Source organism: Eptatretus burgeri, chromosome 4, assembly GCF_056783735.1.
Source record: "Eptatretus burgeri isolate ZD-2024b chromosome 4, Ebu_testis_v1, whole genome shotgun sequence".
Lineage (NCBI taxonomy): Eukaryota > Metazoa > Chordata > Myxini > Myxiniformes > Myxinidae > Eptatretus > Eptatretus burgeri.
Window position 1 is genome coordinate 3,569,562 of NC_140964.1, and position 27,596 is coordinate 3,597,157.

General features: G+C 43.8%; 1 protein-coding gene across 1 annotated transcript in view; it reads right to left on the reverse strand.

Annotated features, from left to right (window-relative positions):
* LOC147027356 (glutaminase kidney isoform, mitochondrial-like) overlaps window positions 1–27,596 on the reverse strand; it is a 59,026-nt gene that overhangs the window by 30,912 nt on the left and 518 nt on the right. The window contains exons 2-6 of the mRNA XM_085876696.1: window positions 12,455–12,548; window positions 11,533–11,654; window positions 6,844–6,973; window positions 6,670–6,749; window positions 4,846–5,009 (exon numbers count right to left, since the gene is read on the reverse strand). Coding sequence (XP_085732822.1) covers window positions 4,846–5,009; window positions 6,670–6,749; window positions 6,844–6,973; window positions 11,533–11,654; window positions 12,455–12,548 — 590 coding nt within the window. The remainder of the gene's footprint in view (window positions 1–4,845; window positions 5,010–6,669; window positions 6,750–6,843; window positions 6,974–11,532; window positions 11,655–12,454; window positions 12,549–27,596) is intronic.

The window sequence follows — 27,596 nt, forward strand, 5'->3', positions numbered from 1 at the left end:
CATTGGAGAAGAGGAAGGATTTCATGTCTGAAGCGATGATGGATTCCATCACCTTGCTGATGATTGGGAGAAGGCTGATTGGTCTGTAGTTATAGGGATCTGTTTTTGCACCTTTTTATGCAGGGCAGTGATGTTAGCAGATTTCCAAGCAGATGGCAGATGACCTTGGGCAAATGAGAGGGTGAATAGAACAGAGAGAGGGTGAGCAAGAGCAGAAGAGCAGGCTTTGAGGACACGTGGGCTGATGCTGTCTGGACCGGTTGCAGAATCTGACTCGAGGTTTGAAAGCAAGCTCTCCACCTTGTCAGGAGAAAAGGATACAGAGTCCAGGGACAGTTGGGTGCGACTGGGTAAAGTGGGTAGAGATAGTGATGGGTTTAGGACACAAGATTTAGCTGCAAACACCGAGTTTAGACATTCAGCTTTATCACGTGTGGAATCAGCAGTGCGGCCATTTGAGGAAAGGGAGGGGATGGAGGGGGAACATACACCAGAAACAGATTTGATTAAACGCCACCAGGATTTTGAGGAGGGAGAGAGGTTTGAGAGTTCAGACTTGAGATGAGAAAGATGTTGTTTTCTGGCTCTCCTGAGGGTAGATACACACTTGTTCCGAGCTTTGTGGAAAGAACTGAGATTGCCCTCAGTTGGGTTTGCTTTCCATGAGGCAAAGGCAAGTTGTTTCAGGACAACTGCCTCACCACAAGCTTCAGTAAACCAAGGGCGGGAGGAAGGGTAAGACAACTGAACACGAGAGGGGATAAATCTGTGCATGAGGGAGAGCAAGTTTCTTTGAAAGAATTCCCAGGATGAGTTGATGTTTGAGAAAGTAGTGATAGGAGACCAGTCTGTAAGTTTGATGGCTGCTCGGAGACCCTGCCAGTCGGCTTGAGTGAAATGCCAGACTCGACGGCGGTGAGGTGGTTCTCTGATAACAGCCAGAGAGATGTCCACTTTGACAAGGACGTGGTCAGAAGAACCAATTGGAGCGAAGGAAGAGCAGCAGATATTGTCAGGGAAATTTGTCAAAACCAGATCCAGAAGAGATGGAGTACCATTGGTTGAGATCCGGGTCGGGAAGTTGACCGATTGAGTCAGTCCCAATGGGTCGCAGAAAGCTTTTGCTGAGGTGCCATGGCAGGTGAGAGAGGTACCCACACCTAGCCAACTGGCGTGATGACAATTGAAGTCACCACATAAGAGGAAGAGAGAGTTTGGATGAGAAGATAGAAGATGGTCCATGTTTTCGGATAGTGAGGTGTAGATGGAGTCATCACTGTTCGGTGGATGGTACAGTACACATATAAACATGAGGTGGGAGTGGAGGGAAGCCGAAGCCAGAGGTATTCCTGGGGGTGTGGGGGAGTGAGAGCAGTGCATGGAGAGTGAGGAATAGAGTCTTTGATGAAGAGAGCAACACCTCCACCAGGACGAGGCTCAGGTCTGTCATACCGTAAGAGGGAGTAACTGGGGAGAGATACTTGGGAGTCAGACACGTCATGGGAGAGGAAAGTTTCTGTTAGGCAGATAATGTCTGGTTTGTCAGTGGCAACCTGTATGGAAAGATCTGAAAGGTTTGAGCGAAGGCCCCGGATATTTGAGGTCCACACTTTTAATGAAGAGGAAGGGGAGGAGGCTTTGGGTGCAGGACGTGGAGGGGGAGGGGGAGGGTAGGACAAGGGACGAGGGGGGCAGGTAAGGAGGGTTGCTGAAGGAGTGTGGGGTATTGCAGAACAGCGAGGGGAGGGGGCCGAATGAGGAGGAGAAAAGGCTCTGTGGTGCTGGGGGAGAGGGGGGACAAGAGACAAGGAAGAAGGCAGTTGAGGATTTGAGGAGGTGGAGTGAAGAGATGGAGGTGAGAGGGCAGTGGAGGGAGGCAGGTTGGTGGATGAGAGGGGGGCAACTTTGAGAAGGAAGAGTGAGGGGGATGAAAGGTGGGAGAAAGGTGAGGGGGAGTTTTTGAGAGAGGTGAGAGGGAGGCTTGGAGGGAGAAGAGTGGGATGGTTGCTTTGAGAGTGAGAGTGAGGGGTGAGGGGGTGAGTTGGCACTGAAGTTGGAAAAAAAGAATGTTTGATGGAAAGCGAGCATCCATGGCAAACTGTGGTTTTTAAAAGTTTTCGGTCAGAGATGCGATTTAACACAATTCTTGATGGATGCAATGAAGGCAAATTCAGAGCATGGAGAGAAGAAGCGCTGTAATAGTTTGATTTTTTAGGCAAGGAATGAAGGAGAGGTCGAAATGAGAGCAGTCTGTTAAAATAGCAGAAGAGTAGTGCATTGTGAAACAGTAAAGAGTACCACATGTGTGAGAGAGGAAGATGAAGCATTATAAGATCGTTTTTGTTGTTAAAAATAATGTATGAGAGAGTTCAACAGATTAGGTCATGGAAGTGCAAAAAAAAAAAAAAAAAAAAAAAAAAAAAAAAAAACGAGGAAGAAGACGAGGAGGAGGTTAAGAGGAAGAAGAAGAAGCAGAATCGGGAGGTGAGCGTGTTGTTGTTGGGTATATATATATATATTTTTGTTGTTAATATTGATATATGAGAGAGTTCAACAGATTAGGTCATGGAAGTGTAAAAAAAAAAAAAAAAAAAAAAAAAAAAAAATCGAGGAAGAAGACGAGGAGGAAGTTAAGAGGAAGAAGAAGAAGCAGAATCGGGAGAAGGTGAGCGTGTTGTTGTTGTAGTAGGGTATTTTTTTTTTTTTTGAGATAAGAAAGATTAGTTGGGAGAATGGGGGATGTTTGGAAAGTGGGGAGGATCAAAATTGAAGGTAATGGGGAGGATAGAAATTGAAGGTAATGGGGAGAAAAAACAAACAAAAAAAAAAAACGATCGAACACCGAGTGGAACCAGTAGGCCTCAAGCCTAGGCCTCAAGCACAGGTAAGAACGTCGACAAAAATACTCACAAAATAGCACGATTTTTGAAACAAAACCGAACTAGCAACACACAGTAACATGTAGGTGAGAAAATTAAACAGTTAAAACGGGACAAATAACAACCGGGAACTTAGCTTTGAGAACGTCAGCAGGGAGCCCCGAAGGAGACCTCTCGCTGCTCTAAAACCGGAACCGGAACTTCCCACCTCTTCTCCTCCCTCCAGGCTTACATCCCCCCTTCCCCTGCCTCCCCCGATTATTGGAGGTTGGCTTTGGGGCTTCCCACTGTCTGGGGCCGTGTACAGTGCAAACATGCAAGTTATCTTCACAGCTAATAATACCCTCTGCCATCACCACCGGGTGGCACTACACGATACACATTTACATATCGAATTTTCGTCGATATTTTTTTTCGTCTATTTTCGTACGGCTACCAGACCATGTGACCGATGATGTTTAAGTTTTCAAATTATATTCCCAATGGATCGTACATAATTTATATGATATTTCACATCAAATGATTTTAGTGGTTGTAGAAAAGGAATCTTTAAAAAAAATTTTTTTTAGGTTTTCATTAAATCCAATGACTGCCAGACCAAGTGACCGTCGACATCATAAATTGAATTCTTCACCAACATCGGGTCGATTGTTGATCAGATACATGAAGTTTCAGATTTTTCGGATCAGAATTTCAATTCAACCAATTATGGCTGCAACACCACTTCATCGATGACGTCATTGTTATCACCATATGTACCCCATGGGGAGTTGATGATATATGCCAAGTTCCACTTTTTTTCGTTGAGCGGTTTCAGAGACATCGTCCAAATTTTTCCCTTTAATCCAATATGGCTGCCATACAATGCGACCCATCACGTCAGAGTTATTAAAAATAAAAATAAACGTTCTCCATGGAGAGTCACTCTTTTGTTTAAAGTTTTACATCGATCAGATAAGTAGTTACAGAGAAAAAAAAATTTAAGCAAAAATATATAAGCGTGGACGCGGATAAAGAGACTCAGGCAGATAGACAGGGGCATTACAACAGTCTCGCAAATCCTTCAGGACGAGACCAACTAGAACGGCACTCGGTGGAGCGTATACCTACGCCAGGCAAAACTTTACGTCTTGTATCCCACCAAGAGACCGGATCCGGATCTTCACCAAAACAGAATAAATGTGTCCTTGTCACACACCCAATCTATCCACAAAGTTTTGACCGAATCAGTCCACAAAAAACCGTTTTGAAATATTGTGCTATATATCGTTTTTGGCACCATCACTCAATGGTGAAGAATCATTTAGGAAATTAAAGAAATTCTCCTCTCCAGATGTTTACCAAAATCAAATCAATTTGGCCGAATCACACACTCAACTGGTCCACCAACTTTTGTCGAAATCCATTCATAACTTTGCGAAATATCCTCCTCACATACACACAGACAGGGGTGAAAACATAACGTCCGTCCACTTTCGGGGGTTGGAGATAACTGGAACTGGCAGTCGGTAGAGCGCATAGCTCTGCCCAGATGAATAGTTTACGTTTTTCTATCCCACTGATGGGTCGGATCTGCATCCGTAGCGTACCTTAACCAAATACCAATCTCCTTGTTATTGTCACCGACCCAACTCATCCAACAAGTTTTGTCATAACCCATCCAAAGATTTTTGACATCATGTTATACATCGTTTTTTTGGCCCCATCTCTCGATGATGAAGAATTACTTTAAAATTATAAATAAATAAATAAATAAATAAATAACTTAGATCCAGATCCGGATCTTCAACATAATCAAATAAATCCATCCTTGTCATACACCCAACCGGTTCACCAGGTTTCATCCGAATCAGTCCAAGCTTGCAGATATCCTGCTCACAGACAAACAGACAGATAGAGGTGAAAACATAACCTCCATCCATCTTCAGTGGCAGAGGTAAAGACGACGATGTACAAATTGACTCACTGTGCTCATTGAGGGATAGAGTGTCGAAGCGCAATCCACTGGGCTCCTTCCCCACAAACTGGTGTACGAATTTCGTGCCGAGGTCATGGGCCGCGATGGCGTACTTGAGCGGCTTCATGCATGACTGCAGACAGAACGGTACCTTCGTGTCCCCGATCGAATGCCTGCACGCACATGATCACATGACCACAGGACAACACTGCGGGTGCTTTGCAATTCAAATTGGAAAATAAAAAGGTGGCCAATTGAAGGCCGCGATTACTACAAATCGAAACAAATGCAAGGAAATGTGCAGGAACCACCAATGGTCCAAAGGGAAAGCCGGGCCAGACCTCAACCCAATGTGTGCGTTTCCCTCAAGACCTCTGTAAGCTTGTGCATTTCTTGCCCATACACAGTACTCATCTTTAAATACCCTGCTCTGATCTGTTCTACCTCCCTTATGACCCGTACCCCCCCCACCCAACACTAACCCTAACCCCTTTGGGGGGTACTTGTGCTCTTATTCTATATTGTACCCATGTGTTCTATTACTCCTGATCACCAGACCATTACCCATACTCCATCATACAATTCTTTGTCGTGTCCTCTTTTCCTTTTACATCTTCCAACACTTCATGCCTTCTCCCCGCTCCTGGCTCACTCAGAGCCACGTCACACCTCTTGACTCACACGTAGTCCTCACAAACTTCACACACTCAACCGTTCCTGCTTTCACGCTCAGGCGAGATGTGAAACTCCACAAAGCTGATCCGAGTTCACAAGAGTGCAACCAGACCAACCAGTGAGGGCCAGCTCGCATCCACATCAACACATTGGTCCCCAACTCCCTCACTCCCGTGTTTGCTTCCCCCCTCTCCAGCCATCCGGTTCACCAATATCAGAGGTCTCAGCGACAACTCAACAGATCTTCCACCCAGGCTACTTCAACGAACACAGATATTGTACGCCTTACAAAACATTTCTTTCACACGATATCCCGGATTCTTCTGTGTCTCCCGAAGTATTGTTTCCTTTGCTCTGACAAGCCCAATTCCCACAGTGGTGCTAATGTTGTTGTATATGTTCATTCCTCCCTTCCCCACAATCCCTACCCCTCACTGGTATCCTAACCCTGTAGAACACATTTGGCTTTATGTGCCCCTCTCCAACAACGGATTGTTTCTTCATGCGGTCTTCCATACCCCCTCCTGCCCCCTGAATGCGACGACTCCATCGATGAGGTTTTCTCTGCAAACATTGACAATGCTCTCTGCTGTGCCCATCCGCTCTTCAGAATCTGTCAAGATTTAATTGCCACCGTGCAGGCTGGCTCATTCTTGGTTCACATACCAACACTGCATGCCTCGACTTCCTGGAAGGAAAACCCAACTGATAGTAACTTGCAAGCTCTCTACGCAGCTCAGAACCATTCCATGAAGACCCCAAGGCCCAACATTAGGCTCAACCATGATCAAAACTTTCAAGCCTCCCACAGACCTCCAAAGTCAAGTGAGAGCCAATCAGATCTCTCTCCGATAGACATTCCCCTTGTTCCCTCAATCCTAAGGGATGGAGTCAGGCCGGACACTGCTCAGGGAAAAGCAGAGGCAACGAACTATGTCTTCAATCCAACGGACAAGGTCTCAAATTAGGACAAGGACAAGGTCTTATTCCTCCTTTCCCCTCTTGAGTATATTCTCCCCTCCCCTACATCACACCCATCTTATGCTAATCTATAAACCTGCTGCTCATCTCTATAATATACATATATATATTTATATCATCATCATCATCACGACATGCCATCAAGCAAATATACAAAAAGGCTGCAAAAAGAGATACCTCTGCCCATCCACGGTGCACAAGGAAACCCCCCATAGGTTTGGGTTGAACTTGGCGAGCTGAGGAATGTAATCCGCCACCTGCAGCAGACGAAGCGCCATTTAACGGGGAGCACCATCTCACTCGGCCCATCATCTCCAGCATTCATCCAACAGACTCTGCCTTCTCACTCACCTTCCCCCATGTGAGTCCTTTGGCATTTTCATAGATGTGATCGATTTGCTCCGTGAAGTTTTCAAAGTCAGGGATAACAAACTTCCGGCGGAAAGCCTGAGTCAACAGTACGATGTTTCCAGCCACACACCTGAGCGGTTGGCACACAAAAACAGCAATAAAGACGGGTAATGGCGATAACTGCCCGAAAAGACTGGGTAAGAAGCTTTGAGATGACGACGACAGGTAGGAAAAAAAAAAATTATACCATACTATACACCTGAGCAGGCAATGGCAATACCCGATCCCTTTCCCATTTCAAACACTCGTCATATTTCCTTAAAATGAAAGGCGTTCTTCAGTCTAATCATAAATTATCCCAAATTGCGGAATTCAGTAAATTGTCAAAATTGATTTTTGACTTAAAAATTCAAAATTGATCAGTAAATTGTCAAAAAAAAATGTGGAAATTTGTTCCACGGGTAGGGGGATGGGGGAAATGATAGAATGCATGGAGATGAGCAGAAAACGTGGGTTTATTGAAAGTCAAGACGTTCAGTTTGAGTTTTACGCAGCAGTTTCTGATTGCGTGGATGAGGAAAATGAAGTAGATCTGGTGTATCTAAACTTTCAGAAGGTATTTGATAGGGTATTACAAAGGAGGTTGTTGGCTAAGGTGAGGGCTTGTGGAGTGGCTGGTGGAGTAGTTAACTGCATTTGTGATAAGAAGCAGAGCGTGGCTGTGAGTGGGAGCATGTAAGGTGTGGTGTACCTCTGACATCAGTAGAAGGACCATTATTATTCATAATTGACATCAATGCCTTGGATAGTGGGGTAATAGTGTTGTGGGCCGGGTATCGGCTGCGAGCACGGCCGCTAGTTGGAGCAGCAGAGTTGACTCCAGCGAACACCCGGAATTCATATCGTTACCCTCGGATAACTCCGAAAGTACGGGTCCCTTACAGGACCGTGAATCATCAATAATTCAGCCACGTGGTACAGGGTTATTTGCCAAACTTCAAAATACCTAGAGGCCCACGTGGCGAGCTACCAAGGAAATCACAACCTCGACAGAGCTCGAACGGGACGAGCCGTTTCAGTGCTCGACCCGATCGGATGGTTACCGAGGTCCCATTGGTCCAAATGCACAACTACAGCAGCAACGGCCTTTTTAATCACCCAACACGCACCATGCTAAACCAATGAAGGAAAGGACGAGCTGAAATTCAACAATAGAGGTATTTATTTACAATAGGTGGGGAAGGAACACATCAAGGGCAGAGTTAAACCGACTAAAAAGGATGTAAATAATGTACAGCAAAAGCACTTAACCAGTTGCTACTTAAAGATGGGCGCGCGCACGCACGCACGCACGCACGCACGCACGCACGCACGCACGCACGCACACACACACACACACGCACGCACGCACGCACACACACACACACACACACACACACACCCCAATGGTCTTTATTTGAGGCCGCCAGCTCGAGGAAAGGTGAGCTCGAGACCAGAGCTATCTCGGACCTTCCTGCCTTGTGCGGTCTTCGACGTCCTGGATCGGCGGTACTCAAACCCGCAGCTCAATGCCGCTGCAAGCACCGGGTACGGAGGGCAGCGTCGGGCTCTCGCATGCTCCTCCTGCACGCGACGAGATGAGAGCAGACTCCGGCGACAGGATGAGACCAGAAGACCAGAAGCAGCGACGAGAGACCAGCAGCTGCGGACACCGCACCGTCCCATCTATATCTTTTTTCTCTCGCGTCGGGAACGTGTCTCACCCCTCCACACACCTCATTCGCCAGGGAAACCCGTCGTCTCTCCACGATTGGTCGGGGGGCGTGTCGGGCGTCTCGATTCCCCGCCCCTCAAAGAGGCTTTGCTTCTCTTGGAGCCCGTGCGCCCATTGGCCGCCAAATGGCATATTCGCTCATTTAGTGCCAGGCCAGAACGAAACGCTTCGTGAGCGTGCGAACAGCGCGGACCATTCCTCGAGCAGTGTTGATGGCGTTGTTACAAGTGTAAAAATCCTATCTATAAAATAACTTCGCAGCGCATGTACACGTAATTCCCATTAGACACAGGTCGGGGGCCCTAACTCTAAACACACACTTATCGAAATAACTAAGCTTAGGGACTGATGTCTGTCTGTGTGCACAAGGCTACCAAATTTGTAACAATAGTGGGGTGAAGTCAGATTTCTAAATTTGCAAATGACACAAAACTCACCAAGAATATTGTGTTCAGTTTTGATCACCACATCCGAGGAAGGACATAGCTGCCATAATGAGGGTTCAGCGTAGAGTTACGACATTGATGCTGGACCTGGCTAAACTAAGCTATGAGGCGTGGCTTTCGGAAAACAGGACTTTTAACAGGACGGACAGAGATGAAGAAAGACATCAGGATTGTGATGGCAATGATGATTAAAAGCACGAAGAAAGACGAGGAATATAAACACAATGGTGGATGAGGCATGGGTTTACGAGTCATCCTTGAGACTTTTTTTCTGAAGTGATTTCCATCATGTCTTGAGATAGACGAAGTTCTACCAATGAGCAGAGCTGACAGGATCGCCGACATAGACGTACAATCCCCTCTGAGATGTCGAGCCTGGCTTTGAATCCCGACCCAGGTATAAACCGTCATCATGGTGTTTCACAGGCAGGGCGATTCATCAAAGTGTCTGCCGGCCCTCGGATAGACGTTAAACTGGGAGTTCCATCTGCCGGCATCGGTTGGTGGATGTCAGAGATCCCACGGTACCCTCAGTGAAGAGCAGGCGAGCTATCGCCAGCACCATGAGCAAATTACAAAATTCCGGTCCTAACCTGCAGGGGCTATTGCAACAGCAACACAGCCACACTCAGCGATGATGCAACCAGCAGATAAAAGCTGCAAAAGAAATTATGTAATGACCAACAAACAATTTAAAATTCAAAAGCAGAATAAATCACGAGGTCACGTGCATCGATCAGAAAATAACCAGAAGCTGACGCCATCACATCCAAGATTCATTTTACCACCATTAACAATTGGCAAATGGCGTGCAAGATGTCTCTGTGGATTAATGTATGTATGTGTATATATATATATATATATATATATATATATATATATATATATATATATATATATATATATATATATATATATATATATATATATATATATTGTTACGAATTTCGGTCCGCCCGGCGTGCGATCGGCCACGTAACTCTAATTGCGACCGCGTCGCCCACCGGTCGGACAATTCAGTCGTGACCCTCCTGGAACAATGCCAGGAGCTAGTCACGGGTGGGGGTTTAACCTCACCACAATCGTGCCAATTGGCCACCAACGCAGGATAGGGTTGTTCGACAAATTCGACCTACCCAAGTACCTGCAGGAGTAGTCGACCGGGCAATCGTACCTCGTCGCAGGTCGGCCTAGGACATGAACCGCTTTAGCGGTCCGTTCCGTGCTACCGTGATAACCGAGCGGTGTTATCGCCGACCTCGACGGATGCGATTCTGTTTATCGGGTGTTGAAACCCACTACCAGTTATTCCACGAGGTAGGGTGGCACTTTCAACATTGGGAGAGGACGCAATGAACGGGAAACATTTCACAAGCACATTTATTGCACACGCAAGCAAGGGGCAGTCGTGCAATTTCCAGGCAATGCAATGAAAAGTAATCGTGCACGGGACGGGGACAAAGACACGAGCAAGGCAAAAGCACTACAACCGACTTAGTTATTCTTTACGAGCACTTAAACAGTTTTACTTATGGAAACTGGCGCCACAAATAAACATACAAAAGCCCAAAGAAATAAAAGGAAGAGAGTGACCGTGTGGTGAGCTCCCTGAGCTCGTGTCATCCACAATCCGGTTCCGCACACGATCTGGAGCGACTCCGCCATGACCACCGACCCCCTCAAAGTGCCCTCGATCTAGAGCGACCCAGCCAGCACTGCCCAGCGAGCAAGGTCCAGCGAGCGAGCCTTCGCGTCCGCTCACACGCACGTCTCAGACCTTGTCGTCGCGCTTGCATTTCTCCTCAGCGGAAAAACTCACCCTCGCATTCCTTTTCTTTTTCCAAACTCAACTCACTCACGCGTTCCGGCCGTTTTCTTCACCAAGCCCCGCCCCTTGCGCTCACGTTCCGCCCTTTTCAACTCCCACCCTTACTTCCAGAACATGCGGGAAACTTCCAGAAGGAAGGGTTTTCCCGCCAAATCGGCGACGCTCACACCGCCGCGGTATTCTTCTTTTTCCCTTGCAGGGTGAAATCCGCCGCGGCGATGCCATTCGTTCGGTGGAAGGGGGGCGGGGGCCGCCTGCTTTCCCTCGAAGGCCAGGCCTCTGGCAACCATGTGCCAAGGTAGAACGCGGTGGTTGTTGTAATGGTAGCATGGTTGGCGTTTGTTGTAATGGTGGCGTGTGGTTGATCCAAAATAACGATAAAAAAACGGCTATCTCAAAGAGTCGCAGCCCGATGAACAAACGAATAATTCCCTCTGAACAACGGTGGGGAACTAACTGAACAAAAAGTTACCGGCATAACTGACCTGTGGACCTTTATGGTGCATTGCAAATTTCCACAGCCGTAACAATATTTATATGTATATAAATAAATATATCAGAGGTCTAGCGGATTCGAGTCAATGCGTGGCTCAACAGCGCAGTCAATATTTATCCTTCTCGATGTTAAGAATTCCCCTTACTTGCGAAAGAGATCTTTGTCCAGCATCACTCCGTCAGATGATGTCTGCACCAACTCACGCAACGTGTCCATCGAATCCTTGAGTCGAGGATCTGCCGTTCGCAGTCCTGTCGCTTTCAGCGCCTGTGATGGAGCGGATAAACTTGTCAGTCGATTTAAACCCCCAAATACCATCAACGGCGAATCCTGCTCAGAAAAGGACAACAATCAATGAAGGGTCGAAAATAAAAATAAATAATATCTGGAAAGAATCTGAAAATGCAAAGCTCGTCCACTTTGTATTCAGACTTTTTTGTTCTTCTCATTGATATTGCATATACCAAACGGTACGTTTGACCAAATTATTAATTTGTCTTCTTAATATTCTCATAATGTGGCTCTGTTGAAAATTTGATAACAAAAGCTCAAATGGTTAAAAAGGCCCAGCCCAGCCAAACACAACCCCCCCCCCTCACCTACAAACACCTCTCAAGAAATCTTAGAAAGAAAACATATATCAAGGACACAGAGTCGTCAAAATGGAAGGAATGTGTCCTCGATTAACCTCGAGCCAAGCATCCGCCGCTTCGGTTCGCCTGCCTGGAGAACTACTGCACTTGGTACATAAAGAAGCACATTTGTCACTTCTTTATTTTTTTTATTTTTTTCCCCTCCCAAACGGCCTGAACATGAAGGCAACGCATCTAGCAGTGTGCAGAAATCAGCGGGGAACGGGGAGGAAGACGCTTCATATTCATTCGTACAAACATATTATGTGAGGAGGTCATAAATTAGATTCAGAAATTCTTTCACAGCAACTTGTTGTACTTGTAAAGATGCCTTAAAATAGCCGGGATGGATAGCGGCTTCAGACATTCCAAACGGAGTCCGCTCACTCGTCGTCGAACGTTATCTTCGCAGCAAAAAGGGGTTGCTAGTCTTACCGTGATGAACTTCACCACCGGAAACTTGTCCTGCCCCTCGGCTATCGTCTCGAAGAGCAGGTCCTCCAGGTGCGGGAGAAAGGGGTTTTGTTCCCTGAATAACGAGATGAAAAATGGCCGTTAAAATGCGACGGCGATCAGCAATTTCAATCTTAGGAGCTCAAAGGGGCAGACGACCGAGGCTGCATCGTGTGAGATGGGTTTGGGTTCCCAAATGATGATGAAATCATCCAAACGAGCTTAAAAAGCGACAACTGAATGGATGAAAATGAAAACTCAAACCAACTCATCAAGTCATGCCCCTTTGATGTGCGTTGTGTGTTAGCTCTCACACGAGCCTCGACAAGGTATACAAAAATAAATTACACATGGGTCTTTTGGAGGACTCCACAATGCTATATTGATATATTCTTAAACCTGGTTTTTGGCTTTGCGGTCAGAATGGCTGGCTCAGGATCTTAGGGTCCGAGTTCGAGCCATGTTGGCCGCTGAATGACCAGGTAGGGTTGACTCAGCCTGTCATCCTTCCGAGGTCGGCGAAACGAGTCCCACTGTACTGGTATAGGGGCACAGCATCAGTGGCACCATCGCACCTCAACAAAATGAGAGCTACCCGGCAGTAGCACTGCGATACGCAAGGAGGAGGAGGTATATTCTTCATTTGTTGGTTACGTTTCTACAACACATCATTTTGAGAATGTCGATGTACAATTGTAATCCATGATGCTATCACATTCCTACTACAACTACTACTACTAAACAAAAATGCGATTTCACTTTTGCCATTTTCACCAGTCTCCCTCTCCAAACTTGAAAATAAATACCCGAGCAGGCCTCAAAATGAGCCGTTCGTGCATTTTCCCCAGGAGTGTTTTTTTTCCCTTTCACGAGCTGCCAAGCCCCTCAGCTCGTGCAGCATATTCGGCAGATGCGGCACGAGGTGCCACGTCCGATGCCATTTAACGCCCGGGGTGGTACGCAGATCTCGTCCTGATGTGAACCGTTCACAAATCTAAAATTACAGCATCACTCCCGCCACATATTCCACCATCAGAACCGTCTTCCTTGAACACGGCACACTCACGTAAAAATAAATAAATCACATTCATTCCATCAACGAGTGCAAATCGGGTCACGAGAGTCTCGCTCCGAGTGCGTTATCTCGAGTATAAACCCAAGTACCGGTCGTTTTCAGTAACCAAGCCGTAAATTGGATTACCGATAGGATGACATCGTTCGATTCAACTTGGGCAATGCACATTTGATCATGTGACCTGGAAAGGGAAATGCAATAAGAAGGCAACGTGGCGTTGTCCTCATGTACCCCGTAATGATGAGGATCACCATGGTGAGTATCGAGCTCAGACCGATATGATGCGCAAGCTTGGTCGAGTAGAGAAGAAGTAGAGTGGGGAAAAATAAATAAATAAATAAATAAAGACAGAGTTTAAGCTTTACAACCACAATGCACCACATCCTGTAGATTACTCGAGTGGCGTGAGGTTTCGCTTTGGGATGTGAAACGCTGACCGATCAGAATAAGTTGCGACGTGAAACATTTTCCCCTTTTTGATCACATGCACTCCCGAGATACAGTAATAAATCAATGACACCATTTCCATTCCTGAGGAAAGGTCTCCCAGGTGAACGATTTGATGGTTAAAATTTAAATAATGATCGCAGTTCAAAAGAAACCAAACTCGAATCATTGCAAATCAAGGCGGTTTCGGACACGCAACCCATTCTCCATGCCACGTTGATTAAACATTTTCCTTCAAATGCTTCAGCAAAATTCGAAATACAGGTTCCGGCTGCTCAAAAATACACAAGGTGAGATGGCAAGGAAAGACCCTCGAACTTTGCAAAAGTTCCCCCAGGCGATGGATGGGGACCACACTCTGTACAGAGCGTCGGTGCTGCCGAAGCAGTCTCCTGGGCCATTGGGCACAATCCTGGACGGGTCGTCACTCCGACGCAGGATACTCGAATGGCTCAATCATCCCAGCAAGCTGCGACTCATTTTGCCGACCTCGGAAGGATGACAGCCGTATCCATGAGCAATTTGGACTGATATACTTGTCCGACATGAAAAATATGCACAAACTCCATCGTAAGCCTTCGATCGTGGTTATTAGGAGGATAAATAGAGAGACAGCCTCTGCTTCATGGAGTCCAATTAGACTCAATCATTGATGTCACAGGTTAGAGTTACAGCAACAATGCATGAAAACATCGCCGCAACAAATCACTCCCAAAGTGATTGTGATACAACACCATCCTTTCCTGTTCCAACTGAAAGCAGACCAAGGAAGTTTCTTAATAGCGTTGGGTCGGTAAAGCAATCGGTACAATGTACAAGTTAGCACAAGGTTCTCAGCGAGCGCAACATTGCACGCCCGTTAATGCAGATGGTCGTCAATTCGCAACGGCTGCCATGACCGCGTTAGAAGGCTCAGGCACATTGTCAGCTGGCCTGTTTCTTGTTCTTTGAACATTTGGTTCAGGAAACTTAGATCCCAGGTTAAAGTCTCATAATAATAATAATACATTGTTCCTTTGCCTATAGTCCTTGCATTTCAAGTAAAACAAGAAAAAGAGCAATTGGAGATTGCAGACCCTCACCAGGACTCGTTTTGTTTACGGTACATTTTGTGTGGTGTTTGTGCACTGGTGTGTTATGTAAATAATAAGAGACATAAATAGAACTGCCACTTGATAACTGCTGGCAGTGATGACCGGGTACCAAGACGTCCCGCTTTGATGGGACACCTGACCCTGACCCACGACGTTTACATTATTATTCAATTTAATTCAGAATGACAATAAAATAAATACAATTCAAATGAAATGAAATGGAAGACCAAATAGGTACAGTCATTGGAGTAATCAGAAGGAACCCGAACAAGCAAAAAACAAAGATGAAGTCACCAGGAGGAACCTGGATAGGATTCACGTTACAGCTGCTGCTCCTCGACCCGAAAATCCATCCAGGCACAGCCAAGTGAACATTATTCAAAAATATATATAAATCAAAAAGAACCCAGATCAAAAAAAATGAAATAATTCTGGCTGCCAGAGCACGTCTCTGATGAGGTTAAAATTTAAAACATGTATTCCCAAGAAACACGAGATGATAATTGTGAAGTTTCATGTCGATCGATGAAGTGGTGCAAGAGAAATTTTTTTTTTTTTTTTTTAAGATTTTCACTCAATCCAATGTGTCTGCCAGACTGTGTGAACTATCAATTATTCATGAATACCATGGTATCCCCAAAGCTTGACGAACATTTGTGTGAAGTTTCCCCTCGATCTGTCCAGCCGTTCTGGAGGAGATTTTTTTTTTAATACGTTTTAGGGTAAATCCAATATGGCTGCCAAACCATGTGACCGATGACATTATCGGCGTGAACGTTTTGTTCCTCATGGATAGGCGGTCATACATGTAAACTTTCACCTCAATCAGTTCAACCACTTCAGAGAAGATTTCTATTTTTAAACAATATGGCTGCCTGCTGAAGCACGTGACCAACGATGTCATCTTTTTTTTTTTTTTCCTGTAAACCAATTTATCCCAAGATGACCCACAAATTTTTTCAAACTGATTGGATGAAGCATTTTACATATACAATTGACGTCATAATGAAGGCACCTATGACATCATTTCAATTAAAAATTAAAAAATAAAATTTTAATCACAGTCCCCATGAGGAGTACTTGCCGTGTGCAAAGTTTCAATTTTTTCCCCTTGGTGCAGTTTCAGAGATACAGAGATCCAAAGTGTTTCCATTTTTTCCAACTTGGCTGCCACATGACGCAACCTATGACATCATAATTATGATTAAAACATTCTACATGAGTAGTCGCTTCGATGCTGAAATTTCATCTGAATCCGACAAGCAGTTGCGGAGAAAAACCCCCTCACGTTGTGTGTGGACAAACAAATAAATGGACGACCAGACAGATAGACCCAAATGCAATACCCTCTCCTCCGGCGAGGGCAACAAGCACCCAGTCCACACCCCATGAGCTTTAGATCAATGGAGGAAACAATGTAAACAGATTTAACCCTCAATCTCAATGTGATGGAAATCACCAGGGAAAACGAGAATTCACGTCAGCAATATCTGGCCAATGTGCATCATAATATACCTGAGGTGTTACCTGACATTCATTCTGAAGTGCTTTGAAAAAAAAAAAAACCTAAAAAAAAACAGGTATTTACCCCAGGTGGTTTGTACAGCATCACAAATGTGAAAACAGAAGGCCACTCGGTAGAGCGCATACCTCCACCCAGTGTGACCACTCCTTGGCTTTTTTCCACAAGATCTTGGCTATTCATTGTTCACCTTGGTTTTCTATTATCATCGCTTTTCCGTAACCTTGTGAATTCTTGGCTTTTTTCATTGGCTCACCTTGGCATTTATGATAATGAGGAGTGGTCAACACTGCCTCCACCATGTAATACCTGATCCATGAGAACATATCGGGTCCAATACATTTTTGAAATATCATGCTATTCAGTACTACCTCGTTTTTATCCCTATCTCTAAATGGTAAAGAAGCACTTAAAAAATTAAATAACTCGCGTATCCAGATCCAGATTTGTATCTTAACCAACATCGAGTCAATTGGTCCTTGTCACACACCCAACCTGTCCACCAAGTTTCATCCGAATCAGTACACAACTTTTTGAGATATCCTGTACACAAACAAACAGAGAGAAAGGGATGAAAACAATCTCCTTCACCTTCGGTGGTGGAGGTGATTAAATGGAGGAGTGGAGAAATGGCTCTGACGGGAGAGTTAAATATCCAATGATTCAGTAATTTCTGCTCAACACACATTCAAACTAGAGGGGGAGCACTCGGGAGAGTGCAAAACCTCCGCCGCCAATACTGCTGGGTCACTCAAGTGAACCTTATATCTTATTCATTAAATATGATGTCAACAGTGCTGAGTTATAGTTCTTTTCTCCAATATTTTTTTTTTGCGGGGGGGGGGGGGTTGGAAATCACTTAAAACATGAAAAATGCAAAAAAATAAAAATAAAAAATAAAAATTTGAAATTTTGTTGAAAAAAAAAGTTGGAAAAATTTTTTTTCTCAATTTTTTGGGGGGGGTTGGAATCACTTAAAACATGGAGAAATGCAAAAAAAAAAATTTTTCTCTAACAATTTTTTTGGGGGGGTAACAATTTTTTTGGTGGGGTTGGAAAGCACTTAAAACATGTAGAAATGCAAAAAAAAATTCTCTTTTTTTTTGGGGGGGGGGGGGTTGGAAATCACTTAAAACATGGAGAAATGAAAAAAAAAATTTTCTCTAACGATTTTTTGGGGGGGGGGGACCAAGTCCAAAATTTAATGGCATGATCCTTGGACCATACCTAACCCCCCCCCGCCAAGTTTCGTCGAAATCCGTCGAGGAGTTTTTCCGTAATACAGTTAACAAACAAACAGAAAGGGGTGAAAACAGTAACCTCCATCCATCTTCGAAGATGGCAGAGGTTAACTAGAGGGGGAGCACTCGGTAGAGTGCAAAACCTCCGCCGCCAATATTGCTGGGTCACTCAAGTGAACCTTATATCTTATTCATTAAATATGATGTCAACAGTGCTGAGAGTTATAGTTCTTTTCTTCATTTTTTTTTTGGGGGGGGGGCGGGGGGGTTTGGAAACCACTTAAAACATGTAAAAATGCAAAAAAAAAAAAAAAATTCAAAATTTTGTTGTAAAAATAGTTGCAAAATTTTTTTTTTCTCTAAAAATTTTTTGGGGGGGGGTTGGAATCACTTAAAACATGGAGAAATGCAAAAAATTCTTTTTTTGGGGAGGGGGTTGGAATCACTTAAAACATGGAGAAATGCAAAAAAAAAAAAATTCTTTTGGGGGGGGGTAACAATTTTGGGGGGGGGTTGGAAATCACTTAAAACATGTAAAAATCCCCAAAAAAATTTTTTTCTCAAACTATTTATTTTTGGGGGGGGGTTGGAAATCACTTAAAACGTAGAAATGCAAAAAAAAAAAATCTTTTTTGGGGGTGAGGGTAAAAAAAATTTTGGGGGGGGAGGTTGGAAATCACTTAAAAGATGTAGAAATGCAAAAAAAAAAAAAAAATTTCTCAAACAATTTTTTTTTGGGGGGGGGGACCAAGTCCAAAATTTAATGGCATGATCCTTGGACCATACCAAACCCCCCCCACCAAGTTTTGTCGAAATCCGTCGAGGAGTTTTTCCGTAATACTGTTCACAAACAAACAAACAAACAAACCAATGTCACCCGCAGGGTGACCCGTATCTTGCCAAAAGGTGACCACATGTGACTTCTTTAAGGTCATACTGAGGTGAACAGAGCTGCTATCCACCAGGAGCGACTCCTTGAGGAATATCTGCCTACGAGAGATTATGATGAGAATCGTTCTAAAGAGTAACCATGAAAAATATACTTTTGCCTCATAACGTCACCAAATGACGTCATAATGTCTCAAGCTTGACATATCTAGAAAGCACTCATCGAGGTGTTCAATTTGAGGTACTACACGATATGGTTCCTAAAACTTGAAAATTTGACCTTGGGGTCAAATATGTTTGACCTTAGGCGCTAACCATGAAGGTCAAGGCCAATCGCCACCAAAAATTAATCAGCTGAGCACCAAATCATGAACTATATTCCCATGAAGTTTGAAGACGATCCGATCAAAATTACTCAAAAAATAAAGGTTTCGTCGACTCTCCTGATTTGCGACAAAGTGACCTTGACCTTTGACCTTCAAAATTTTGTGCACTGAAAGGGACCTCTATAGGCCTCTGATATGCGAAGTTACAAAAATTTCCAATGATAACTGTGCTCTGCAGAATTTTTTATACGTGATTACAGACAAACAAACAAACAAAAAAAAACAAAAAAAACATATAAGCTGACTAACATATCTTGCAAAAACTTTGTTTTGGCAAGATAACAAACAAACAGAAAGGGGTGAAAACAGTAACCTCCATCCATCTTCGAAGATGGCGGAGGTTAACAAGAACTTGTTTCGGTCACATCACAAAATAGTCATCGAAAGCAACTATTAACCCGCATTGAAATTTTCATCATCGTGATCGAAACAAGCTTTGTCTGAACTTTATTTATTTGTTTATTAAACAGTAATCTGAGGCTCATGGAGGAGCACGTGCACATCCAAAACACGACGGGGATAATAGGGGTCGTCAGAGCACTTTTGCAAGCATGAAAAGAACACATACGGTGGACAAATTAACACGACGTCGATCATCTACCCGTGTCGAACATGAAGAGTCCGCAAGAGTGCTCTGCGAAGTGATGTCACTTCCAAGATCAGTGGCCATGCTCGTCTGAAATCAAGGGCAGAGTTGGCGCATCTGCACGTATGCAAGTTGTGTTGGAGCTCCTTCATGAGCCTTAAACCTTGGAGAAAATAAATACATAAACTCGAGAGTTCACAGAATACCTTACTCCGCACGGTCTTGACCAAAGGAGGGGCATTTGCAGGGTCGACGAGCAGGAAGATTGATTGTTCGTGATAATATAACGTCGGAATTTTTTGCCCAAGTACTCCAAAACGGAAGGATTTTTGAAAGTGTTGAAAAAGGGATTAGTGTTCGAGTAAATAATTCAATTTAAATAAAACAAGTCTGAAGACGACGATGGTTCACGAGCGGTATTTGACGATGTTGATTGTTTCAGAAGTCAAGGATGAGACAATGTGATAATTTTTGAGCAAGTTATAAAAATGATCAACATGATGTGGTACGGGTGACAGGTTATTAGCCACAAAATGTCGAAAACCCGGTTTCGTTCAACAACTTTCAAAATTTGACGTTTGCATAATCTTTAAAGATCACAAAACAATGTTGTGGACATTAAAATAAGGAAACAGGATACGTGCTATGGCTTATTGGAGTTAGTTCGTCGAAGAAGGTCGAAAACCCGGTTCGATTCCCACAACTTTGAAAATTTGACCTTTGTGAACTTTAAAGATCAAAGGTCAAGAATTATGACCTTTGGTGCAAAACTTCCTCTGGAACATTCCAGGAACAATATAACGTCATATAGGCTATATGAGTAGGGTGAATATACTGGTTCTGGCTCACTTTTCCCCATGTAAATGAATGGGGGATTTTCAGCGATTCATATTTTTTTCCCGAACAAATAAACCCCCTTTTTATCCCAAGGTATATTTATTTGTCTCCCCTTTTAACTTGGGGATACTTTTTTTCAAATAACCCATGCAATAAGATAAAGATTTGTTCAAGTACTAAAGTGGTAATGTGATTTGTTAAAGGTGATTCGAAAGAAATATCTGAAACGTCTAAGCCTCAGGACACTCTTTATCAAATAACCGATGCATATTGTTTAGCTCACTAATTGAACCTATAAAGATTTGTTCATTCTCAAATTCCTTCAATAGTTTAATTTTCTTTGCACAATAATCCCCATCTAAAATATTGACAAACAAAACATTTGAATCTTTATATTTTTTAAGATACCCCTTTTGTGCCATTACAAAATGATAAACTTCTCTTAATGCTCTTGTTTGACCACCTCCTGAGCCACAGGTTATTTTTGTTAAGCCCCGCCCACTTTTCATAAGCCCCGCCCACTTTCAAATGGAATTTTTTAAAGCCCTGCCCACTTTTCTTTAAGCCCCACCCACTTTTCACGAGGTATTCAAAAAGCCACGCCCACTTTCCTCTAAGCCCCGCCCACTTTCTGTAGAATTTTTATAAGCCCCGCCCACTTTTTTAGGCCCCGCCCACTTTTGCTAAGCCCCACCTACTCTTACATCATTTCCAGTTCATCTCTGACTCACAAAGAAATCACAAGAAAATTCCAGCTTGTTATGGTTTTGAAAAAATTGCCCAAAGAAGGCCTGCGTGAGCTTGCCCAGGGAATTTCCAAAGGAAACCACACCCACCAGTCTTTTCCTAGAAAAGCCTCAAGCCCAGGCTCCATTTTAAACATTTTTTTTGCTGGCCATGGTGTGCTGTGTGCTTGCCTGGAACTCTCAGACTTGTATGGAACTAAACCTTCAAGTTGATGAACTGGATTCAAACCTCTTATCTGTTGAGGTAAGATTTTTATTTTCCTATTTTCAAACTTTAATTGAAGCATACTCATTTAATAATAAAATAACTAAATTAATACATTATTATTTTCTCTCACAGGAAATTGTATCTGAAATACGAAATGAAAATACTGCTTTTGCTACAACTTGGGGCGAAATTGTTTGCTTGGTTGAAGACCTTATGAGCGACCAAGACCCACAGAACGAGCAAGACCTTGAGTGGGATGACTTTGGGGTTCCTTGGAACTCTCCGACTTGTATGGAACTAAACCTTCAAGTTGATGAACTGGATTCAAACCTCTTATCTGTTGAGGTAAGATTTTTATTTTCCTATTTTAGTTCCTTTTAAACATCGACTCGTTTAATAATTAAATAACTTAATTAATACATTATTATTTTCTCTCACAGGAAATTGTATCTGAAATACGAAATTAAAATACTGCTTTTGCTACAACTTGGGGCGAAATTGTTGGCTTGGTTGAAGATCTTATGAGCGACCAAGACCCACAGAACGAGTTCGTCCTTGATGATCCAACCAAAGAGTTATACCTTGGAGACTAGCAAAATCCTGAAAAAGAGTTTTACAGCAATAGTACTCATTGTGAGTTATCAAGACAATACCCCCTGAACAAGTTATACCTTGATGAGCCAGAATACAAGTTTTACCTTGGAGACTCACAATTTTCAGACATTTTGAAAAATGGAGTTTTCCTTGATGATCCACAGTTATACTATGTGAGATCTATCACTGAAACCCATAAACATTGGAAAAATGGAGATTTCCTTGATGATCCACAGTTATACTATGTGAGATCTATCACCGAAACCCATCAAAATTGGAAAAATGGAGATTTCCTTGATGATCCACAGTTATACTATGTGAGATCTATCACTGAAACCCATAAAAATTGGAAAAAAAATGGAGTTTTCCTTGATGATCCACAGTTATACTATGTGAGATCTATCACTGAAACCCATAACAATTGGAAAAATGGAGTTTTCCTTGATGATCCACAGTTATACTATGTGAGATCTATCACTGAAACCCACTATATTTCTTGAAATTGTGATTCTATCTTGGAGTCTTGGATAGATGGTTATATTTTTGGAGACTTGAAATGTGGGTTCTGGCTTGATAACTCACAATGTGATACATATCTTGGAAACTCAACAGGAATGTGGTTATACCTTGGAGACTTGGAAAGTAGGGTTTATTTTGAAGACTTGAAATGCTACCACTCTTTGGGATCTAAACTTATCAAGAAAGTTCTTACTCCCTCTTTCTACGTCATCAAACCTGAAAGCCTTAAAAGACAGAATTGGAAGAAGAGAAAAAAAAACATAAAAAAATATACATTGTTCGTTCTGGGAAGAAAGTGCAGGCTTACTCCCCCTTTCTACGTCATCAAACCTGAAAGCCTTAAAAGACAGAATTGGAAGAAGAGAAAAAAAATGTAAAAAAAAATAAAAAAAAAAAAATATATATATATATATATATATATATATATATATATATATATATATATATATATATATATATATATATATATATATATATATATATATATATATATATATATATATATGTGGAAATCTCATCTTGAAAAAGACATTGTGTTGGGCGAGGATTGAGTTGGGGTTGAGATTTTGAATGTGAGGGTTGGGGTTGAGATTTTGAATGTGAGGGTTGGGGTGAGGGTTGGGGGGAGGACACACACACACACACACACACACACACACACACACACACACACACACACACACACACACACACACACACACACACACACACACACACACACACACAGTTAAGCCTTGACTATTCAGTTGAGGATTCTGTGTTTGGGGTTCACAGATCTAAGAACGTCCCCCCTTGACACACATTATATACTGTTATACACCTTGGACTTGGCCCTCGAGTGTCTACAACGGTGTATAGTAGGATGGAGTGAAGGGACAACCCGTTGCTCCCATGGGTATTATCTGCTTAGTTTTGTCTTTTGTAATTCCTGTGAAAAAAATGAACCTAAAATCTCTTCCCCTTCCAAATCATACATCTTATAAGTCCAAGGAACCGTATCTATTACATCAACAATTTTAAAAAGTTCGTTCGTCCATCGTTTAGTATAACCCTTTTCAAAATGAGATTTCCACCTATATATTCTTACGATATCACCAACTTTGAACTTAGGTTTTCTGACATTAATCTCTTTTTCATATTTTAATTTTGTAAATGTTTCTGATGGTTTCATATTTGTTGACGTGTGAATCGTGTCATTATACTTATCCACAATTTCCTGAATAAAAGATGACCATTGTTGTGAACAGAGTTGTGTGAATTTTTTATATAGTCTCTCTTTTAAGGTACGATTAAAACGTTCAACAACAACTGCCTTCCCTTCATTAAAGGTACTGCATAATGTAATAGTTATTTTTTAGAAAATTCATAAATGTCTTGTTATAAAACTCTCTACCCTCATCAGTCCACAATTTTTTAGGTTTTCTCTTACTTTTATTAAATATCTGTTGAAAGGCAAACATAAGAGTATTTCCTGTTTTGTTTTTTAAAGGGACAACCCATGCGTATCTACTCCTCAAATCAATAACGGTTAAAGCACACTTGTACCCCTTATTATTGAGTTCAATCAAATCAGCGGACCAGATATAATCAACTTCCTTGGAATAAACTTTCCTTCTACGAAACTTTGTGAATATTGGTTTATGTAATTCATCAGCTAATTGCTCTTCAGTCTTAATGACATCATTAGAGCCTATGTTTTTTGAATTTCCAAGTTTCAATTTAGCACTGATCATCTTCTTCACAATGAACCGATCAGCTTTTTCTCTCAAGGTTGGATTTTGTATCAGAGACAAATTATACAACATTTCTCTATCGGCTTCATGCTTTTCTTCCAACGTTGTGGTATTCCCATAATCAATATCGTGTCTCATGCACACTTCATCAACTCTATTGATGGGTTTAGTCCATGATTTAGGATTGTCTGCCTCATCTAATCTTTTATCCAAGTTTGTGCCTGGATCACAGAAAGAATACCCTCGAAGATGTAATTCCCCTGGTATTCCAGTAGTTGTAAATTTACTTCCTGATAAAAACTTTTGTATCTCCTCCTCGTTTGTGTTTGGAGATAAATTGATTTTTTTTTTGAACCACACACCGAACATATACCTTTTTGTATAACCCTGTTATTTTTACTTTTAATATATGAAATATTTTTAGTATTAGTTTTCTTTTTACATTTGAGACAATAACTCATTTATTTATGAGAAAAATTCCTGCAGAGTGCAGGAATTGTGGTGGATAGCAATTGTGGTGGATAGCAATAGGAAGAGCAATTGTGGTGAATATAAATCATGAAATTGTATGAAAACCTGAAATTGAGAAAACAAACTTCTTCAATAAATCAAGTGGCCAACAACCTCAGCACCATGAGTGGTGGTGTAAAAGTATTGAGGGTTTTTTTTGTGACTTCTTTGGAATGCGGTGAAGGCGTCGGTGCAGAAAAGTAATTTAATTTAATAATTTAACAGAAATTTAATTGCATAAACGATTGTGACAATTTATTTAAATTGTAATTTCCACCTACGATAACATTTCTAAAGTTACACCAATAAATATCAAGGGTTTTTCGTTTGGAACACGCGTTTTGTTACCGAAAATGTCCGAGAATGCCGGAGGAAGAGCGTCTTGATAACTCGAGCAGCCTGGGGTCGAGGTGGTCCCCATACCGTGGACGTTAAAGATTTTCATACATTCAGCACACCTAGTTTTATATTCAGCATATACAGGTATTTGAGAAAGTTTGGAGAGCCCAACACCAGCTTATCTAAAACGTTACATTAGTTATTCGTTCCTGTTGTTTGTGTCCTTTATAACAAATGTCCTTAAAAAAAATAATAAGTTGCCTGGTTAAAATGTTTTTAAATTTGGTTGAACTTCCAAACAAGAAAATAAAGTAAAAAGATGATCTCACTCCTCTCTGCATTTGAACGATCGGGACGAATTCAGAGCCAAAGTACAATCAAACTACAGGTTTGTTTTCTGTCCGATGTTCAATCGAGAAGGGCACTTGGTGGAGGAACACCTCCACCAGGCTGGTTAGTTTACGTTTAGTATCCCACCGATAGGCCTCATCTGGATTCTGACCTGAACCAAAATTTAATTGGCTTGTTCTTGTCGACTAACCACCCAGGCTGCCCCCAAGGGGGGGGGGGGGGAGAAATCAAAGAATGAGTCCGATCCTCGGGTAATTTGACAGACTTTGATGGATTCCTCAATGGGAAGCGCTAGCACACCGTTTGTTGACAGAAAGCATTTGCTATTCTTGAATGATGGCCAGCATCCTGGTTTAGAAACATTGGATCCGTGGGAATGCGGCCAATAAACTGCCACAGTGTAAATTATGAAGAGATGAGCTAAACAAGAACCGTGTCAAGTGAATCATCTCCTGAAGTTCAACGTTTGTAATCCATCTTGCGACCAAACTGAATGTTTATTGCGAGTCATGGTGGTGCGGAGGTGAAAAAGAATTGAGAACTAATTGCCGATAGTGATAAGAAGTGACGAAGTGGCGGGATAGCTGAGAGCACATTCACCGATAAGCTGTCTCGCCTGGGTTCGAATCCCGACCCAGATATAAACCGTCATTCCGACGTGGGGAAGGTGGGGTGGTGGGGAAGGGGGATGATGGTGGGGAAGGGGGATGATGGTGGGGAAGGGGGATGATGGTGGGGAAGGGGGATGATGGTGGGGAAGGGGGATGATGGTGGGGAAGGGGGATGATGGTGGGGAAGGGGGATGATGGTGGGGAAGGGGGATGATGGTGGGGAAGGGGGATGGTGGTGGGGAAGGGGGATGGTGGTGGGGAAGGGGGATGGTGGTGGGGAAGGGGGATGGTGGTGGGGAAGGGGGATGGTGGTGGGGAAGGGGGATGGTGGTGGGGAAGGGGGATGGTGGTGGGGAAGGGGGATGGTGGTGGGGAAGGGGGATGGTGGTGGGGAAGGGGGATGGTGGTGGGGAAGGGGGATGGTGGTGGGGAAGGGGGATGGTGGTGGGGAAGGGGGATGGTGGTGGGGAAGGGGGATGGTGGTGGGGAAGGGGGATGGTGGTGGGGAAGGGGGATGGTGGTGGGGAAGGGGGATGGTGGTGGGGAAGGGGATGGTGGTGGGGAAGGGGGATGGTGGTGGGGAAGGGGGATGGTGGTGGGGAAGGGGGATGGTGGTGGGGAAGGGGGATGGTGGTGGGGAAGGGGGATGGTGGTGGGGAAGGGGGATGGTGGGAAGGGGGGATTGTGGGAAGGGGGTGGTGTGGAGGGGAAGGGAGAAGGGGAGGATGGTGGGGAGGTGGATATTGGGGTGGTGGGGAAGGGGAGGATGGTGGGGAGGTGGATAGTGGTTTGGTGGGGAAGGGGGAGGATAGTGGGGAGGGTGATGGTGGGTCGATGGATAGTGGGGTGGTGGTGGCCGGTGGGGAAGGGGGATGGTGGGAAGGGGGGATTGTGGGAAGGGGGTGGTGGGGAGGGGGAAGGGGGAGGATGGTGGGGAAGGGGGAGAATGGTGGGGAAGGGGGAGGATGGTGGGGAAGGGGAGGATGGTGGGGAAGGGGGAGGATGGTGGGGAAGGGGAGGATGGTGGGGAAGGGGGAGGATGGTGGGGAGGGGGAAGGATGGTGGGGAAGGGGAGGATGGTGGGGAGAGGATGGTGGGGAGGATGTGGCCAGTGGTGAAGGGGGATAGTGGGAAGGGGGATTGTGGGAAGGGGGGATTGTGGGAAGGGGGGATTGTGGGAAGGGGGGATTGTGGGAAGGGGGGATTGTGGGAAGGGGGGATTGTGGGAAGGGGGGGATTGTGGGAAGGGGGGATGGTGGGGAGGTGGTTGCCGGTGGGGAAGGGGGATGGTGGGAAGGGGGTTGTGGGAAGGGGGTGGTGGGAAGGGGGGATTGTGGGAAGGGGGGATTGTGGGAAGGGGGGATTGTGGGAAGGGGGGATTGTGGGAAGGGGGTGGTGGGAAGGGGGGATTGTGGGAAGGGGGGGATTTTGGGAAGG